The following is a 19798-nucleotide window of genomic DNA, read 5'->3' as shown; positions in this document are numbered from 1 at the left end:
AATTTATACTTGCTAGGCTTGCATTGTTAAAAGAAATGGCTTAAATCAGGGGTTGTCTGTTGACGGGCTTCTCGGCGCGGGCTCTGCTTTATTCCAAAGGATGCTTTATTGCAGGTTTGTTTCTTTACACCCCCAGATTTCACTGAGGCATGTCTAACAACATAACTTTTGCTTACGGTGAGACAGACGGTCCCAGAGGAGCTCGGGCCGTGGGTGCCAGTGCCTGCTGCAGCCTCGGCGTCACTGCCGCCGGCAGCGGCGGCGGAGGAGGAGAAGGGTCTCCGGGAGTGCGCGAGCAGCGTGGGTGCAGCAGGGAGGGCAGTGCTTCTTTGCATTCAGGAGAGTCCCTTTGCCCATCTAGAAATGTTACAGCAGACACTAGTGAAAGCTGGATTTTATGGAAACTGATGGCTTTGTCTTTCCGTCCTCCTTTCATTCATTAGAAAGAGGATAATGGAATTTTTAAGCCATAGAGTTTATATTTCTGGTGGTCTGAAAGTAGATTGATAGGGAAGCTATATAAATACCTCTTATATCTTTCTAATATTAAGAAAATAGTGCTATTGGGAATAGATAGATTTTAAAGGAGAGCACACTACTGTCGAAAGAACTGCTCTGTGTGTGTAAGGCATAGCTTTATATCCATTGCAAGGACATGTGGGGGAACAGCAGCGTACACATTTATAATGCATATAAGTGTCAAGGACATGGTTTTCATGAAGACTTGCATGGGATACTAAAAACAATTTGATGTTTATTAAACAATTAAATTCCATTTTTGCTGCATGTAGAGCTGAACAAGATGGGTTTATGACTTTTCAATAAATTTTTTATCTATGTTTTTCTTACATAGTATATAAAATAAAAACTCATGCAGTGAAATCGATCTTCTTTCACTGAATAGAGGCATGTGCTGTCTGCTAATGGCAATCTAACTGAGGAAATGGTATGCCGTTGCTGTTTTGTTTGAAATGCAGTGGAAATACAGGAATCTGTTCTGAAGTAAGAATTTTCTCTGTGTGTACTGTCAAGCAGAACTGGAAATCCATGTGTCTGAGTCCTGTAATTGTGGCCTGGAGGCAATTGGGATCTACAAACAAGGCGATACATATGTTTTTATTAGTAAAGTTCCAAATAAATTAATTAGGAAAGCATAATCATGCTATGGTATTGTTTGAGGTTGTCTTAGTTCAGAAGATTTAAAATCCTCAGTGGTTGAATTGATAGCTGCATTGTTAAAGCTTGACATTACACTTTTCTTACATATCCATTGAGTTCTCTCTGATACCAAAATACAAAAATAGGTATATTTAGGAATACAAATAAGAGAGCTACAGACTTTGCTTTATCTTGCCTCTATTTGGTACATGGAGAGTTTACGCCATCCATTTGCTGCAGTGATTGAATTACATCTTTATCCATAAGTAGAGCAGGAGACTACACACAGAAGAATGCCTACTGATGCACTTAAGGGTTTTGTTGCAGTCTCATCAGGCACCATGGTGCCTGCCTGGATTTCATATGACACAGAAACTCCTCTTGTTGAGATGTGTTGCACTGGTTTCCTTTCTGAAAGGGTACTTATCTACAGGCAGGCAGTTTGGGGTAGTGAGAGAGCAGTGATGAAAAAGGAGCTGTGCTCTGCCGTCAGATGTATATTTGAAAGCTCACAGAAGGTGAAATTTTAGTGTACTTACAAAAGAGAGCGCACAGCCATGAGCAAGGTTTTGGTAATTTTTTGATTGCAAAAGTTAAGACTGGAAAAAATCGTGGGTCTGGTGGGAGCATGAGTTTGCTAGACTTAGCGAAAACCAAGTATGTCCTTGTACCCAGCTGGTTCAGTACAACAGCTGAGCTTGCAAATACAGGGGGACCTGTGGAGGTGGTCCTGAGCTCAAGCTCGGGTCGGATGCGGCTGTCGGAAGGGCTCACAAAGGAGATAACCGGCCCTTCCACCTTCCACTGCACAAGTCCGAAGCTTGGCCAGGCCAGGTCAGGTTTCTGGGTTGTGGCTTCCCCCCCCGGCATTCCTGCACCTCCAGTGCAACTGGCTGTTAGCTTTGGTCTGATACAACCAAGAGCTATTTATTTAGATTTAAACAACAATAAAAAGCACATAGTAAAAGCTGTAAGTGTCCTAACAGTTAAGCACAGCCACATCATAACAACTGCCCAGCAGCAATAAATAATCATATACAGGTAACATTAACTTTTAGGGTGTGCTGTAAAGCTGTTTCCCCCCGCTTCCTCTTGGGCTTTTGAGGAGTGGGCTGCAGGAGGCAAGTTGGTTATGTGGGAGTTACTATCATCACTGTCATCTCTGGTACATGTCACAGGGATAGTTCAGGCTGTTTTACTGGGTTCCTGATCCCACAGGTGAGGTTGCGAGGCTGCTCGAGACCTGCGAGTCAGGAGGCTCTCGGCTGACCACAGCCTCAGCAAAGGCACCTGTGTAAAAGTCATCGGGCGAGCGGCACCTCTGCTATACGTCTTGGCTAAAAACACGTTTTGGTTATAAACAAGGAGTTTAAAATAGCAGGAGAAATAGTCATTGGCTGCTCAGCATGCCCACACGTCTCGGTGCTGCAAGCCCAGCCTCACATTGTGTACAGCAAAGCTTTAGTCCTGCACAGGCTGCAGGGACGCAGCTCTGGTGCCACCCCAGGATGTTTGAAAAGCAAAAATGGGTTCAGAAGCAGGAGGCATCTTCCGTTCCTGTGCAGGAACTAGGGAGCATCATGGAGCTGCTCTTGGTTTCTGCGTGCTTTATGTGTATGGCTTTCACAGGAATGAAACAATTCCAGCTATAAATAATGGGTTAATGCTTTCATTCATTTGGACTTTAAATGTATATTACATCTATGCTTTTGTCCCACATTTTGCCCAGTTTCTGTAAGTAGCAGCAGCAGCAGCTCTGGGGTTTGGTGCACAGCAATCTGTTAAGGAGATAAATAATCTGCTTTGGCATGACACTCCTACTCTCCTCTTTAATTTGTCTTACACAAGGAAAATTATAATTAAATCATTCAGGGTAAACCCTTGAGTGTAGAGAAGGAAAAAACACACTTTGGTAAAGATTGCCAATAGAGACCAACTTCCCTGTTGTGCCGTGCAGAGACATTTATCAATATTCAGCACTATTAAAGAGAGAACATTTCGTGTGATTTGTGAGGCGGATGCCAAAGCTCAAATCAAGGCTTGTTAAGATCCTTTCCCCATGCAATCATGGGCATTCAGCATCATTAGAATTCAGCACTGACTGTGTGTTTCATGCTTTGATTTTACTCAGACAATTTAATAATGTTTATTGTGCTGATTATATATATAAATTCACTCAATGCAATAAACATACCTCAGTCATCAGTACCCTAAGGGAAATATTTAGTTATAGATACTTGTATTCACTCAGGATAAGCGAAAGTGAGACCATCAACCAGCATGCAAACCTCTCATCATCTTATCAGCATTTGGGTTTCTTCAGTAATAAGCATTTTCTCTCCACAAGTAAATAAATAAATAACAGGAGCCAGTTAAGTACATCTGCTGTGCTTAGAAATGTCAAGGACAGTACCCGCTTTCCATCTCGTTCCACTGCTTCTTATTTGGGGGAAGCTTGATTATTTTCTTAAGAAAACCAGCAAAACAAAGTGGGGGGATGCCCGGTTGCTTTAGGTGACTACTAACTTTATAACCTGATGAGCAGTGGGTATCCCAAAGCCTACATGTTTGGGAATATTTCCCATGTGGGTATCTTTGGAAAAGCAGAACGGTGGAGATTTCATCAGCGCTTTGTGGTGAGCAGAGGTTGCCCCAGCTTGGGCTTGAACCGGGAGGTCTGGGGGTGCCGTGGAGTGGTGCGGGTGCCTGTGTGCCGGTCCTGTCCCTGTTCAGTATTGACTGCAGCCATGAGAGGTTGGTGGAGGCTGTACGTAAACCAGTGAGCTAATGAAAGTCCAGATCTGTTAATTTAGGAAACACGTCTGTTTGCAAGAGGTAAGGTGAAGGGTTGGAGGTAAAAGCTGCATGTCTGAGAGACCTTTCTCCATCTGCCAGCAATCCCATGTTTGTCCCCTCTTGTCTTTATACCCTTTCCAACCGTGCTTGAGTCTTGCCCTTCCACATAAACAAGCACGCGTCTCATAGGAGAAATAGATGGGATAAACAAGGGGATTTTTAAATGACTTTCTCTTGCCAGCATTGCAGGAGGAAGGAGTCTGGAGAATGCTTTGAAGGGAAGTGAGAGGAACGGCGTGGCAAACCGTTGATCTGCTGGTTAGGCTTAATGCATTGTATTTTACTGTTGTTATCTTCCATGCCAGCTGATCCTCCATCAAAATCCCAAGGCCCTTAGATGAGGGCATTAGGATTCAGCACAATTAAGAATTACAGACTTCGGGCCATTATTAATGCTCGGGATGAAACAGTTCAGCCTGCAGTCCATATGCTCCCAGGGCCTGATCCTCTCTTGGCGGGCCTCTCTGCGTAGTCCCTGGCATTTGTTCTGCACTGGTGCCAGCATCAAATCTGCTCATCCATGTCGGCTCCTCTCAGTTGCTCCCTGCAGTAGATTTTAGCTCATTATACTTTACCATCAGCAGAGTTTAGATTAGGTTACCTCAAATCCATTCTCCCTTAAGAAATCTGTCTTCCTGAGGCCTTTCCTCCCAGAAGGTATTTAGCTGCTCCATGTACACAAACCCCATCACGACCCTTATGTTGTTACCCACTGTCTGAGCAGCTCAGGTGCCTCCATGCAGCTTCCTCTCTGCAGAGCCAGGTTGGAGCCAGACACTCGAGCCGAGCCTGGGTGCCCAGCTCCATACCCAATAACCCATCCCGCTCTCTACGTGTCTGCTGCTTTTCTTCTCATTGCACCTCGTAGGGGTGTGATGGCCGTGAGACCGGTTGGGCTGTTCAGCCATGGTGACGCTGCCGCAGCCGGAGCAGGGAGCTGGCCCAGCCGTCTGCGTTCGTTGTGTGCACATAGAACCCAAAGCATCCCACTACCTGATCCCTTGGCGCTCGTTCCCCCACCAAACAAATCACCACCAGTACTACATGCTCTCCCGTCTGAGTCACTCCTCTCTGTAATCAGCTTTGAAAAAATATCAGCCGTGACTCAGACCTGGAGTTGCTAATCTTCAGTTTTAAGCCTTATCAGGCACTTTTTATTGTTACTGCTTCCAAATTCGGGTGTATAGCATCCTTTGTGTCGCCCGCACCTACCGTCTGCCACGGTACTCACGTTTTTGAGAAACTGTCTGCTAAATTAGTCGTACAATACTTCTTGCTCCTCGGTCTGCCTGGGAGCTCTTTAATCAAATTACGCCTTTCAAAGAATTGTTTTACTAAACCCTGAAAAATCGTTTCTAGTTTATTTTATTTGTCTTTCCCTACAAAAGATGCAAAGTTAACTAGCCTGTGATTCCTTGGGGTGGCCCTTTGCCGATTAAGGTTGCTGTGTTTTGACACTTCGCCGTTCCGGGGAAGCTGCCCCGGCGTCGGGGAGCTCCTGCACGCCAACGCTTCACTGCTTTCTGGTCCCGTGTAATAACCATCAGTTGTACAACTCCAAACACTAAGCTAATGTATCAGAAAGCACTTAAAATAGATTGGGTGAGCCTTGGCAGACGCCTAACAGAACTTTTCCAAATTTTAGCATATGTATTGTTTTATTCCTCCATCTGGCCAACAGATCATTGTTTGATATCTGAGTGCTTTGCATATCTCCTCCCTTTTCTTGCAACTGAGATACTTACACGTGCATTTAATACAGCTTAATGCTATTTTTACATACCAGAGAAATAGCTGATGGCTTTCTGTTAATTGCATGCACTTTGCAGTTAAACTTTTACTAAAACATTCCTGTCTAAATACTTAAAGGTCCAATGAAAATTCGTCCTCTTCTTTTATTAGAGGTGTTTATGTAGTAGTCTTAAAAAGGGACCTGTTTTTGTTTTACTGCACCGTGGATTCCTGTTTCTTTTTATTTCCTCCTGTGTGCAAGTTGTCCTTCCTCAGCATTTGCTCCGGAGATCTGACTATCCTAAAGAGCTGAGCAGGGAGCTAATGAAGAGCTCTGTTATTTTTTTATCATGCATATCACAGCCTGAGAGTGGAAAAGAAACACCCTTGAAAATGCCATAAAAGTAGAGGAGAAGTTAGGTGATTTTTGTGTGACTATTTTCTCTGCTGTTCAATAAAAATCGAGCAGTTAGTATGACAGCTGTTATATCATGTTATATCGTACTGCTAAGATATTGAGTAGCATTTAAAGTAAAACTCCACCATTAAGCTGTATAAACTTTATCCGTTTCACTATGGTTTAATGGAAAAAAATGAGTTTCTCAATAAAATGACATCATTTTTCCCAGGTTGTAATGTTCATTTTACAACTGTTTTTCTTTAATTCAATTTATTTTACTTTTCTTTTTCTTGGCATCCTTTTTTTTCTTGCAGTTTGGAGAGGGGGAAATCTGTTTTCGTAGAGCAGCTAGGTACTGCTCGAACCTCTTTTCCCTTCTCCCCCCTTCCTCGACATCTTGTGCTAATCTGGAGCTCTATTTTTGTCAGTCAGACAGGGTTATGTTTTCAAAGTAGTGAGATGCGCATTGAAATTTGGTTATCGGGATTCGTCGCTTTACCTGCTGCACATTGAGGGGTGGGGGAAGGAGCCCAAGGAAAATTCATATTGCATTGCTTGCTGCTGGAGCAAGCTTTGTGTAATGCCATGGGGTGGTTTTCTATATAGTTTTTAAGGTGGGAGGGCTGTAGTTTCTTCTATGTGATCAGGAAAGACATACGTATATTATAAAGTGTATTCTTCTCATTAAAACGATGGTATAAGCCCGGGCAGGGAAACTGCTGATATGTGTTGCTGCTTGTCGTTTTGGGCTGCGTGAATAAAGACAGTAACTATTCCTTTGGGAAACGATCTCGGGAACCGAGCAAGAGATCCGCTAGCCAGCGAATTCTTTTTAACTGTAATTTTCCTTTTTGTGTACACTCAAAAATAACATCATGATGGGCCCTTAAATACCATTTCATACACAGAGCACAATTTCCACAGCACAGGTGGTGCTAATATAGGACAGTCCCCTAGGCACTTGTCGCCAGGAGTTGTACAGCTTGTTCAGTGTCTGCATCCATATGGCAATCTGTCCCATTCATAGAAAGACATTGTAGCTGTGCCTGTGGGTGCTGTGGTCAATGTAGTGTAAAAAGTAGATTTTAACTCTCGGCAACCTATGTTCTGCTGTTTGTTTTATTGTAGAATCCAATTTATAACGTGGGGGAAGAAAAATCAGCTCTGAGCAAATTCCAGAACAATCTCGCTGGCTTCAGGTTTTGTTTATTCTTGGAGCGCATGGTTAATCAGCAGGTGCACCAGCCCTGCGCCCAGCGCCGCTCTAATGAACAGTTTACAGGAAGTCTTGCTCGGAAGAAACATTTTCCTCCTTGTTTATACTGTGAATTAACTCAGAAGTTGCAAAGCTGTAAACTATGATAGCTGGCCATATATGTCACGCAAGTCTGTTTCTTCTTTTTTTTTTTTTTTTTTGTTCTTTTTTTTGTTCTTTTTCAATGTTACATGTTTTTTCTTGGGTTTTGTTCTTGGCTGTGCTGTATTCGGGAAGGATGCTGAACCCCTCGGTACCATGCCCTGCAATACCACCCAGGCAGGAGCTGGTGGGCTGCCCCTGAAAGGGGTAAATCACAGCAAAGGAGCTCTCTGAAAAAGGGGGGCTGAAGTGTTAGTGCTGCACCGCGGTTCGAGTGTAAACAAGTGAATGTGATTTATGGCTGCTCTGGTATCTATCATTCCAGTGCCAAATGTTGTTCTGTTTTAGTGTGACTATTTGTTATGCCTTTTAGTAAACACAAACAAATAGACTGCCTAGCACCTGCAGCAGCATATGATATTTATACTACCTGTATGATTCAGCACGCTTCCCTGGGGAAGTAGGCTTGTGTCCTCTCGATTTTAGTGCTTTTTTTAAATAGCATTCTTCGAGGGGAAAGCATGTGGCAGAGAGAATTCAAATGCTTTAACTGTATTTCTCCCTTGGAGTCATTATTTATCTAAATTATCTTTTTATAAACATTTTCCCAAAGGGCATTTTCTTAGCTGCCGCAGGGCTGTGCGGTGGGTGAAGGCTCACCCAGCGAGCTGCCAGGCTGTATGTGATGTGACAGTCACCTTCTGCGCGGGTTTTGTTGTGCCTGTGGGACAGGGGTGAAAAATACTGACGTGAATAATCTGTGTTAATCATATTTGTTGACGTATCGCCGGTTTATATAAGTGTGAAAGACTTGCCTCAACTCTAAATGTAACAGAGTATAATTTTGTTAAACAAGAATAGATCTTGTTTCTCAGTGTTTTCTTTTTCTATAGATTTAAATGTAACAACAGAATATAAATTACAGTAAAATAATGTTGGCAAACAGGATCTTTTTACAAAGTATGTATGTACATTTGTAATTTTACCCCTAAGTCTCAGTGAAGTCCGAGGTCTAATCTTGTGTTTTTAAACTTGCACGTGTTCTTAAAAGCGTTGCTGAATCGGGGCCAAAGCCTCACCATTGCCACCTCCCTCTGCCATGCAAACTGGGTGTGTAAGAGGGATGGGACTGCTGTGCTGAAAGTCAGTTTAAAAAAAAAATTAAAAATCAGAGAAACACCCTCCCCAAACCCAAGGAAGTGGTAGGACCACATTTTTTCCCTAATTAAACTAAGATACTGAATCAATCCGTTTTCATCTGAATAAATTAGGAGGCTGTTCAGAGAGGAATAAAATGAGATTTAGCAGGGATAAGTAGAAAGTAGCCCAGCTAGGAAATAAAAATTCCAAACTGCCAGTTTGACATGACACGTCAGCTGCTCAGCATCAGTTGTGTGGGAAATGGCTGAGGCATAATCGGGGTTGAGAAATTAAGGTGGGACACTCTGTGCCATGTCTTAGTTAAAAAGGTAGATGTAGTCATGGGAGGCATAAACATGCGTGTTGCATCTGAGTCCTTCTATTTTCCTGTTCTACTTTATGCGGAACCAGTTAAACCACATTGATTGTGATGTACAATTGGCCACTCTGTTGCAGAAAGGATAAAGAGAAACTGGAGCAAATATAGAGGAGAGCAGCTAGGATGATAAAGGAGTTGGAGGGAATAGGCTATGAAGACAGATTAAAGGGAATTAAAGATCGACACCCTGGAAAAATAGAGGCTCTAGGAGGATGTGATTATGGTATGTAAGTACATGAAGTGATGCTACAAAGAGGAAGAGGGAAAAAATTGTTCTCATTAGTTAGCAGTGCTGGAATTTAAAATCCAGCATTTCAAATCGTGTGCATGTGGGTATATTTGATGTACTTTTCACTACAGTACCTAGGCACAAGGTTGAAATAAAAAATAAGAGTTTTAAATAGTAGAGGAACTCGTTAATTCAAGTGCAGGAATGGAACTTCCACCTGAGATAAGTGATGAATTCAACACCGAGTTTTTTGCAATGGTCATTTCTCTTAAGTGGTCTAGAAATACGTTTAGTTCCTCCAAGGAGAGGATGTAGGGCAGTGGTTGTCTGGGCTCCGTGGCAGTTCTGCTGCAGGGTTGGAAGAGGGGGTGCCACTGGAAGAAGTATGTAGTACTTTTAGAGTGCTGGAGGGTCATAATGTTGATTAATAATCCAAACCATCAGGGCATAGATCAAAACCAGAAGATCATGCATATAATTATCCAGTCTGGTTATACTCTTTGCAGTGGGGATGGGGATGGAGAAGAAGGGGAATGTTAGCCAGGTTTGGCTTAGTCTTGCTGCAAATGCTCCAGTGCTCTCCTTGCAACAGGCATTTAGAGGATATTGCCACAAGAGGCATAAGGATGGGGGACAATGATTTGGGGTGCATTGCTGGCCTTGTGCACTGCTACAGCTCTGGTTTTGGTGGTTTTTTTTTCCTTATACTACAGTAATATACAAGTTAGCACACACTGATTAGAAGAGAGGATTTCAGCCTGTGGGCTGCAGTTTTAACCTGATTTGTCTTAAATTGGTGTAGTCATTTTAAATGTAATATACCACTCCTGTTACTTCCAATAGGGCTTGATATAAAACATGAGCTTCTTCTAGTCCTAGGTCTGGATGTGAACTAAAGAAATGAGGAAGGGGATAAATGCAGCTTGAAAAAGCATCCAAAAAATTTGTAAGCCACTTCTCGAAGGAGCTGTCACTGGCCACACATATCAAATGCCACCTCTCCCGAAGGCCCACGACCCTCTGCTAAGCTTTATCCAGCAGTGGAGAGGCATTTACTCTGCTCAGACAATTCACTGTTCAGATCACATACCTGCTTTCTGGGCAGTTACTGAGGCTTGGCTGGAAGCATGAATATCTAGAAGTAGTCCATTTCCGTATATGGTTTAATACTTTTGTTGATTTTTTTTTTTAAATTACTGGGGTTTTTTATATTTAGAGAGGAAAGAGGTGGTAAGCTACCTTAAGTAAGAATTCAGAGGGATTTGGACCACTGCAACTTCGCTGCAAAATACATCTTTACTCAGTAGATTTTGCCATGAAGGCAGGAACTTGTATTTGAGTACAGTTGGTACATGGGTTTAATAGTTAGTGTTTCCATTTTGATTCTGAATCAAATACAGCGGGTGTTTCTGGCTTAGAGAATGGTGACATTTTCACCAACTTTTTTCTGTTGGTGCCTTTCGGTGAGCTTTAAAGCTCACCAGGCAGTCGTGAATATGGGATACCTCTGTTGGTTCCCAGTTGTGTCTCCTTCTTCTGTACAAGACCAAAATCGTGGCATTTTGCCTCAATGTCTCTGCCATCCACGTCAGACCAAGGGGGAATGTGGTGTGAGACTGAGCCCCACACTCCTGCCTGGACCGTGCACTGACATTGGTTTTATGGCAGCTGGAAAAGATGAGGTCACTTCCCATTGCCCTGAGAAATAATTTTTTTTTAAAAAAAAAAAGACAATTCTGCAATTTCTGTGGGTTCTCTGTTCAAACACCTTCCAAGAGGAAGGCAGGAGACATGGTATTGATTTTTCAGTGTGCAGGTGGCTCAGGCATGTTCTCCGCACCGTTAGAACGTGAGCAGATGCTTCATAACTGTAATAGAAAATCAAGGGTGCTTCTCTACATCACTGACTTCCCCCAGTGTTTTGGCAAAGATCGTTGGCCCAAACAGATGTGGAAGAGAGTGAGTGGAATATGAAGTATGTCAGCATCATGAATATTTAAAATATGGTCCACTGTGTGGCAGAAGTACTATTACTGAGGCTTCTGCTTAGCTGGTTTTTATATCCACCCGTGACTTTTTTGCCAGCGTGGTACCCAGAGTACTGTTATTTTTACTCCCCGTGGGGGCTTAGCTGTCTGTGGTTCCTCTGTCTCCCATGCTTTTGTGTCCCAGAGTGTGATTCTTCAGTGATGCTGTAGCAAAGCAGATAGATTCTGGAAGTTAAGTGGCTGAAGTGGTCCGGGTGAGTGGGGCTGTGCAGGCACCAGCTGTGACAGCCATCCCTGTCGCAGTAGGTGGTGAATTTGCTTCCACACCTTCTGGAGATCCCTGGGCTTACAAAGCACCACAGGTTGCAGAAGGCAGAGGTAAAAACTCTATCCAGCAAGCAGAGAGGAGCTGTGGAAGCACCCGGCCCTTCTCTCCCCTCCTTACTGGAAACGGGGCTGGAGGCAGCACCGAGTAAGTGGACACTTACGCAGTTTTCAGCTTCCCACATGGATTTCGTTACTCTGTCGTATGTCATGAATAAGCTGAGTTACACAAGACGTTTTACTTGCCAGAGGGTTACTTGCTGTACTTCGATGTAGTAACGCTGCACTATTGCATTATTTGGAAATAATTCTATTGTGTTAAGTATTTTGTATGCAAATACCTTCTGAGGAGAAGAAAAAACCCACATAATCTTGATTTTTACATCATTTATTCCTTCACTTCTTTGCAAATTATGTCTTGTTATAAAATCACTTCCACTAACTAGTGTTGCATCACCAGTACCCAACCACGAATATGCGTTCCTGGGAAGGAGAGGGTGACAGAAACAAACACCTACTCTAATGTGTCATTAGAAATCAAACAGACCTAAAACTTGCTTCTGCTTGCCAATGTTCAGATCTTCTAAAAGTCTGTCTCCGGCAGCGAGACCAAGGATGCATCCAGATTACAGAAACTGCTTGCATGCAGACAAAATATCATTGAACAATTTAAGATCATAGGTTTGTATTGTGCCCACAAAGCTGTTTGTTTACATATTGGATTAAAATCTTCTTTTTCCACCTCTACTTCCTCAAACACAGTGAGTACTTTAGTTAAACAGAGTTCTCCATTCATTTCCACGGGCTGTATCCTTTGTGCGATACATCCGCTTCTGTATAAACCCGCTCTTTGTTTTATTTTGAGGTGCTTCTTAAGGCTCCATCAGGGAACAAGTAGCAATCTATAATATCTGCAAAAGTGGGATGGGTGAAATAGCAGTAATCAGATACTGACACATAAAGGTCATCGAAAGGCACCACTGAAATCCCCCGAGCGGGAGGGGAGTAGCTGCCCTTGGAAAGGCGCGCAGCTTATGGAGGGTGCCTGCATTTGTCTTTCAGTACTGAGGGTTTTTTTTGCTTTTTGAAGTGCCTATTTTTGGTAAGTTGAAGTAGTCACTCTGCTTTGTCAAATGGCAGTGGAAGCTATATGTAAGTGTTAAGTATGTTACGCTTAGCATCGTGTTAACAAAATGACCTTTTACGTTCCCATTTACAGTCAACACCAATCTTTCTGGTTATGGACAGCACTAGACTTTGACATCCCGAGTATCGTTTACAGTTTGATACTCTCTTGGTCGTTCCATCATTTTCTTTGGACACAATACCAGGGTATCATGTCCTACATAGTTTGTCTTGTCTTGTGCAAGTTCCCTGGAAAGAAAAGAGATTTGCACTTGGATTTAAAAAATAAATACAAATCTCGGTAGGGCTCTTTCCGTTGACTTGGCCATGGCCTTTAGGCTCTCACAGAGAAACTTTAAAAAGCCCTGCTGGGGGTTTAAGCCATGTGACTCCTGTTGATATTATAATGAGATTTACAGTGCTTAAAACCCACAGGGGACTGACTCCTTACTTGGCGTCACACCGTGCTTCTGCAGTCATCCTGGTATATGGGTAACGCACGCCGTGTAAATTAATACACTGAATTTTTTTGGGTTCTGCCAAACACACTGAAATCATAACTCTCATATGTAGTCTTCATGGACTTTAATGGAGTGTTAACATGAAAGCCTACTTTCTCACCCTTTGCTGGATTCAGGTATGGAAGCAGATGATAAAACCCATTATTTTCTGAATTATTCTTTTCTGATGTGTATGGGGATGTTTGACCATGTGCTTGTCTGGCTTGGGTGGACAGTATTCCTTCAGCTATCCTCCCTCTTTCTCAGCTGAGGATACGTGTGGTGTGGCATTTTTCTAATTTTCTTGCAGGGAATGCAACAGTCCCTTTGTCCTTTTAAAAACTTAGAGCTTCTCCCCACTTACACATTTTAAAAGAACTGATTAAGTTAAACCAGTGTATTATTCCTTTATAGAAAAGGCCTTTATAAGTCTGTTCACCTACAGTTGTTTTTTTAGGAAATTACTTTGCACATATATATATATATATATATATTTAATTTATGCATGAAGAACTACTTGTAAACAGCCAGCAATAAGATTTTAATGAAACAATGAATTGGGTTCATGTACCACCCATAATACCTTTTGCAGTCATATCTGTACCTTTGTTGATTTTTTTAAAAAAAATTTAAAATAATTTAAAAAAACACCTTCAATTATATTCAGATTCTTGTTGGGCCAAAAGTCGAAAGTGGATGAATCTGGGCAAGAATTTTTCTTGCAACTTCTTTGTATTTCGGATAACATCTCAGGGGTATGTTCTACAGTGATCTTGCTACCCAGTGCATCAGAAATAATACAGGAACAGAATTTTGTTATGGTACGTGGGCAGATAATAAAACAGAACAAGAATAAACAGCATTTCCACATGTGTATAAAAGTAAAATGGTAAAAAGTAGGCGTTTATCCGTAACGTTACCTGTAATCCAGGATAAAATAAGTCATAAAAGCCACACCTAGATGCTGGTATGTGTTCATATCCTTTGTGTATGTTTGAAGTTCATAATACAGCACAGGCATACTGTAGCAAAAAGATTTGATATGAAAAATAGCTATGTGTGTGAGCATAAAATAGAGATTTCAATATTATTTTGACATTTTATTTTTAAAGTCATCTAAGGTTATGGAAATTGTTGCAAAAATAATTCCTTTACTGAAGAAGTTTCCGTGCAGAAGTTTTATAAAGAAGATATTTTAGAATATGGTTCATCAGTTAGTGCAACAGATACATTTCCCTGAGCACCACATGGCCCGGATCAAAGCATCTCATGACTTGGATCAGTGCAGCCAAATCATTACGTATTGATTGGAATCCCGCTGAAGGATTAACCCCTTAGTGCTCGTATGATTTATTTTTTTTTCCTTTAACCCTGGTTTCAGTAGTTAGAAAGCTCTGTGACGTTCCTGTCAAATCTTAGCAAGGTTAATAGCCCCCACTAACCCTTCATACTGAGGAATCCTTTGATTACATGGTTCATTTTTTTATGATGAATTTTGCATTTGAAAATACATTTTGAATCTTCTTTACTGGAACATAAGGGGGCTGCAGAGAAATAGCCTATAAGAGAAAAAAGAAAATCACCCCAAAATGCAAAAAAACCCAAACAACCAACAAACAAGCGAAGCCACCAAAACCCCCTCTAACACAGTAAATAAATAACATGGTGAGAAAGCCAAGGCCACAGACTTGATGCTTCTCTTTCTGTAGCGATGGGGAGAGCCTTGGGTCTAGCTGTATAGTGTTAGAAGAATACACTGCTGTACGGAGATGACTTCTCTTCCTGATGAAGTTGAATTGTAAATATCCAGTGTTCATAAATTTCTTAGCAAAATATCAAGCAGGATATTAAGCAGGTCTGTCAAATGATTTCTCCCCCGTCCATGTTAATTTAAATTCTTTACAAAGCTTTTAATTAATGAATGAAATGTAGGAGGATAGCTAAGTAAGAATGACACATGTTTCACACTGCAAATGGTATTTAAATCTGTTTTGAAAAACCATGGGCAGAGTCAGGTGGGTACCGTGAGATGTTAGGGATGTTTCAGGATCTGCTGTTTGCTTGCTGTTAAGAGTCTTTGTGAAGATTAATTGGCGTGGTACCTTCAGTTACGCCACTTTTTTTCTTTTCTCTTTCTTTCCTCCAGTTTATCCCACGAGGAGCACTCACACAGCCATCCGCTCTATGGACATGGTGTATGCAAATGGCCAGGCTGTGAAGCAGTATGTGAAGACTTCCAGTCGTTTCTAAAGTAAGGATGGTTTTTTTGGCACTTGCATTGTACAGAAAGCATGCCCTGAAATTTTGTGTGCTGTCACTCACTGTGGGCCTGATGCAAAGCCCATTGAAGTCAACAGAGAGCTCCCTTTCACTTCAGTGGCTTTTGGATCAGGCTCAAGAACATTTTAACAGGGGATAGTAAATTAGCCCCATGGGGAAAGTATGGTCTTGCTCAGTGTATTATTATAAAATAGAGTGTTTGCAGTTCCGCAGCTTTTTTTTTTATTTATTTAAATATTTTTTATGTTGCAGTATTGATAATGTAAACAATACAACCTTGGTTTAACCTTGATTTCACTTTAATTTAGACATTTAGTCTTAAATTAACTCCATAATTAAACAGAGAATTGCAGAACATCACGTGAAATTTAATTTATGTCCAATAAGTAACTAATGAACAAAGTCTACACTACTAAAAATAAACTATAATTATATTAATTGGGCCCCTGCAGTTTGCTGCAGACCTTTCCTTGCTGCCAAAGAACACAGTTTTACGCGTTGCATAAACAGTGCATTATGGACTAGTATGTGGTAATGCGTGCATCCCGATGCAGGGAAGGACCGGCAGAGCCCTAACAACTTACACATGGCTGCTCCACACCTAAACCATCAGCCTCATCCCTCCAAGCTGGAGCAAAAAGCATTCCCATCGTAAAAGAGTTTTGTGTCTGGGTTGATCATGAGGTACATACACTTTGGGTGTATCCAGGTTCTTGAAGGTCTGGGCATTGATCTTTTTTCCAGTACTGTGGCAATTTGGTTGTTGTAAGATCACAAAAGACCAACCGCCCAAGCAGTGTTTATGATTGAGATACACAAAGGGACAAATTCTTCTCCCAGTTACAGTGGTGATCTCATGAAGTTAGTCCACATAAATATCCTGATTCTTCAGGATGGATAGGTAGAGTTAGTCCCAAAACATTCAGCTGTGTCAGTTCTTTCTGGGGCAGTTCCCTGGATTTTTATGTGAGGTAGGGAAGGGTGACAGCAAGCAAGAGGATGTTTGTTGGATGATGTTAGATAAGACAGATAGGTTTTTGCTCTCAGAAATGGGCCAGTTCTGCTTTTACTGGCAAAACCCTTCTGAATTCAGTTGGAGCAGCGCTGGCCATAGTATAAACATATGTTATAAGTAAGGAATGGTACAGTAATGAGAAAGTTCTCATTACAAGAGGATTACAAAATAAGAAGGTGCTAGTCATAAATTTCCATGAAGGGTGGCCTCATTTCTTTTAATTCATCCTGTTGTTCACTTAAGTGAAATAAATGCTAATCTTGCCATACTTACCAGCTCATTCATATTCATATACCATACTATAGCATTTAGACCTTTAAAACAACTCTTTTTATTGCACTTAGTGCAAGGGTAAGGTGCTGTGGTAGCCTTAGATATTGGAATAACGTGTGTAGTCACATGAAGTCAGATTATGCCACCTTTCCTTCCTGTGCTAGTCTCCTGTTCCAGATTAGATCTGTTGATTTCAGGAAGATTTCTTACAGAGCAGTGGGCTGCTTGATGTGACCATCTGTGGAAAATGCAGCCCATAAGTCACATGGCATGGGTAGAGGCAAGGTTGATTTTTATATGGTATTTTGGAGATGTTTCAGTAAGTAGACCAAGGACACCAGTTCATCTGGAGGTGAGACTTGGGGCAGTCTATAGGTAGGAATAACCTGAAAATCACTGCCAGCCCACGCTGGACAGGAAGCAGCTCCACCTATTCCCAGCTCCAACAATTCTGGTTCTTTTTTTTTTTTTTTTTTTTTTTTTTCTTCCCCCCCCCATTGAAACATTTCAACACAAATATTTCATGTGACTTTCTTAAACCTATCGGCTCGTGTAAATTTTCTTATTATCCAAATTCTACAGTGTCTAGACAAAGTCTTATTGTTCAGAGTGATATTTAACCCAGAACAAATGCAGAAATGAATGTCCCCGAGCAGCATATTGACACTTAGGAAGTGAGCATTGCTTCATAAAATGATACTGTAGACTTCCAAGTCTCCTGTGGAGCGTCCGTCCTTAAAATTATACTGCCATTTATCAGAATTCATTACTCAACGAAAAGATAACAGGTAGATGCTTGAAGTTTCTGTTACTTGTATAATCCATGAAGCTCTTCGACAGTCCCCTCAAGAGAAAAGCTCTTGTTTACAAAGTGAAATACAGCCCGTGTATCAATTGAGCATTGCTTAATTTCACTTACCTCAGTAAAAAGGCCTGTTAGAAAAAGCAAATGTGGAATGAAAGCCCTGTATGCCAATAAAATGATTCTACAGTTAAGGGAGAAAAAAGGACTCGCAGGTCTAAAACATGGTTCATTTCTTTTCCTCCTGAGGAAGAAATATCATAACTGTTGGTAAATCAAAACCAGAGATTTGACACTCTTCTGTGATCGTTCTGTAGTGTTTGTTCCCAAGGTGAGGTACACCACAGGGCCCTTGATTTCAAAGATAAATACTGTACAAATAACGATCCTAGTTGTCTTTCACTCACAGCCAACAGGAGGATGCTTATCAGAACCAGCAGATACACGGGCTATTGTACACATTTATTTCCCTATTTCTTTTTGAAATAAGTTGCAGTTTTAGCGTTGTTTTTTTTCTTTTTTTTTTTTTTAAATCCATCAGCCATTGGTTATCATGTGATGTGGTATCAATTCGAGCTAACTGATAGCAGCAGGGGCTGCTGCTAAGCCTAATGAAACAGTAGCACCCTGCATGCTCCAGAATACTCCCCGAGCCTAAAAACAAAAACAAGTCCAGTCTCACCGCGGTGACCTGATGGCCTTCTGCCAAGCTGCGGGAAGCAAGGTGAGGGCTGGAGGGTGCACACGTGTCTCGCGTGTTAACCAGGGCCCGTCTCGCAGGCGGCAACGAAAGGAGCAATTAGTAGCACAGAGCGACTTTCCTTCAAAATTGACTCTATCCTTGATTTCATTTGCATGCGTTTAAAGACCGTTGCAGATAGAAATATATATACCCCTTACACGGCAAATTGTTCAGGAAATCCCTACTGGAGGGAGGGTGTTTTATTTAGCAAGGTATCCAGGCATCCAGGGCACAAAATGAAGACAACTTGAGTAGGTTTTTATCCCCCCCCTTCTTTTTAAAAATTTTATTATAGTTTAGATGGGCTTAATCATGGCTGTACCATTTTTAAATCAAATATCTTCTGTAAAAGAGGGACACAGACCTTCGGAGAGATATCTGTATTGCAGCGATGCTAGTGATCTGCTTCATGTGCATTTAACTTTGGTGAAACGAAGGGGAGTTTATGTGAAAGAAAGAACTAAGTGCACTCTGTAATGTTTTCACAAGTGTTTTTATCATGGTAACATCTTGTTTACTTTAGTTGCCTGCCTAAAACTACTTGGAACATGTTAAGAAAACATTTCGAGAAAGCTTCTACAAAGAGGCTTTTGTTTAGCAGCAACTGTGAGACTGCTCGGCTCACAAAGGTGTTAACTTTCAACCCCTTAAGCACTTCCACATGAAATTCCAGCAACTATGTTTGTGGTTTTGGAAAAACAAAGTGTATATTAAAGAAACCAGGTATATGCTAATACATGTTGAAGTAGGCCGGAAATCATAAATTGTTTCAAAGGCATTAATTGCTATCATTTGCATGTCAAAATGTTCTGCAGTGAAATCATCTGCAGTTAGCACAACAGAGACTTTTTAATCAAATAGGTAGCAAGGGCAGAGAAAAGGCTAGTCTATAGATGTCTTTTCAGATTTTTAAATTCCTGGCAGGCCCAGTTAAACTCCCCAGCTATAAAGCGTTGCTGGCGAAGGTGCTGCTGCGGGTGCCGCCGGCGGCGTGGGGATGCGCCGGCAGCCGGGGCACCCATCCTGCTCCTGGCAGCACCCTCCTCGCCGCTCGGGGATGCGCGCCAGCGTTTTTCTTTTTCCAAGCCCATCCACGGATTTTGGAATTGCTGTTCAAATGTCGACGTTTACGGTTGCTTGTACAACCTCCCGATTAACCTTCCTGCCATGGCAGGGGAGTTGGGGACCTCGGCGGTGGCGACGCGGCGGGAGGCGGCCGGGGTGGCCCAAATCCCACAGTGCCCTCTAGTGCTGCCGGAATGCGGCTCGGCGGGAAAGTTTGCCGCCAGAAACCCAAAAGTGGCATCCCTGGGAGAACCCCGCTTCGGTCCTCTCCCGAGCGGAGCAAGCAGCAAGCCGGCGCGAGCCGACTCGTGGAATTTTTCGTTTTACACACATAGATGAACATTTTTCCTCCCGGCTCCCTCCAGAAGATAAGTCAAGCGCCTGCCGGCTACGTGCGATGCGATGTTTTTGCGCGTGGCGTATACGTAGCAGGG

At 42.1% G+C, this 19798-nt stretch overlaps 1 protein-coding gene across 8 annotated transcripts in view; it reads left to right on the top strand.

Annotated features, from left to right (window-relative positions):
- Positions 1-19798, top strand: part of FOXP1 (forkhead box P1) — a 391592-nt gene that overhangs the window by 328342 nt on the left and 43452 nt on the right. For all 8 annotated transcript variants that reach the window (XM_074914737.1, XM_074914733.1, XM_074914732.1 and 5 more), the window contains one exon: positions 15334-15438. In XM_074914737.1, coding sequence (XP_074770838.1) covers positions 15334-15438 — 105 coding nt within the window. The remainder of the gene's footprint in view (positions 1-15333; positions 15439-19798) is intronic.

This window comes from Athene noctua, chromosome 10 (genome assembly GCF_965140245.1).
Source record: "Athene noctua chromosome 10, bAthNoc1.hap1.1, whole genome shotgun sequence".
Lineage (NCBI taxonomy): Eukaryota > Metazoa > Chordata > Aves > Strigiformes > Strigidae > Athene > Athene noctua.
Note: the sequence above shows the minus strand (reverse complement) of the source record. Positions and strands in the feature narration are given on the sequence as shown.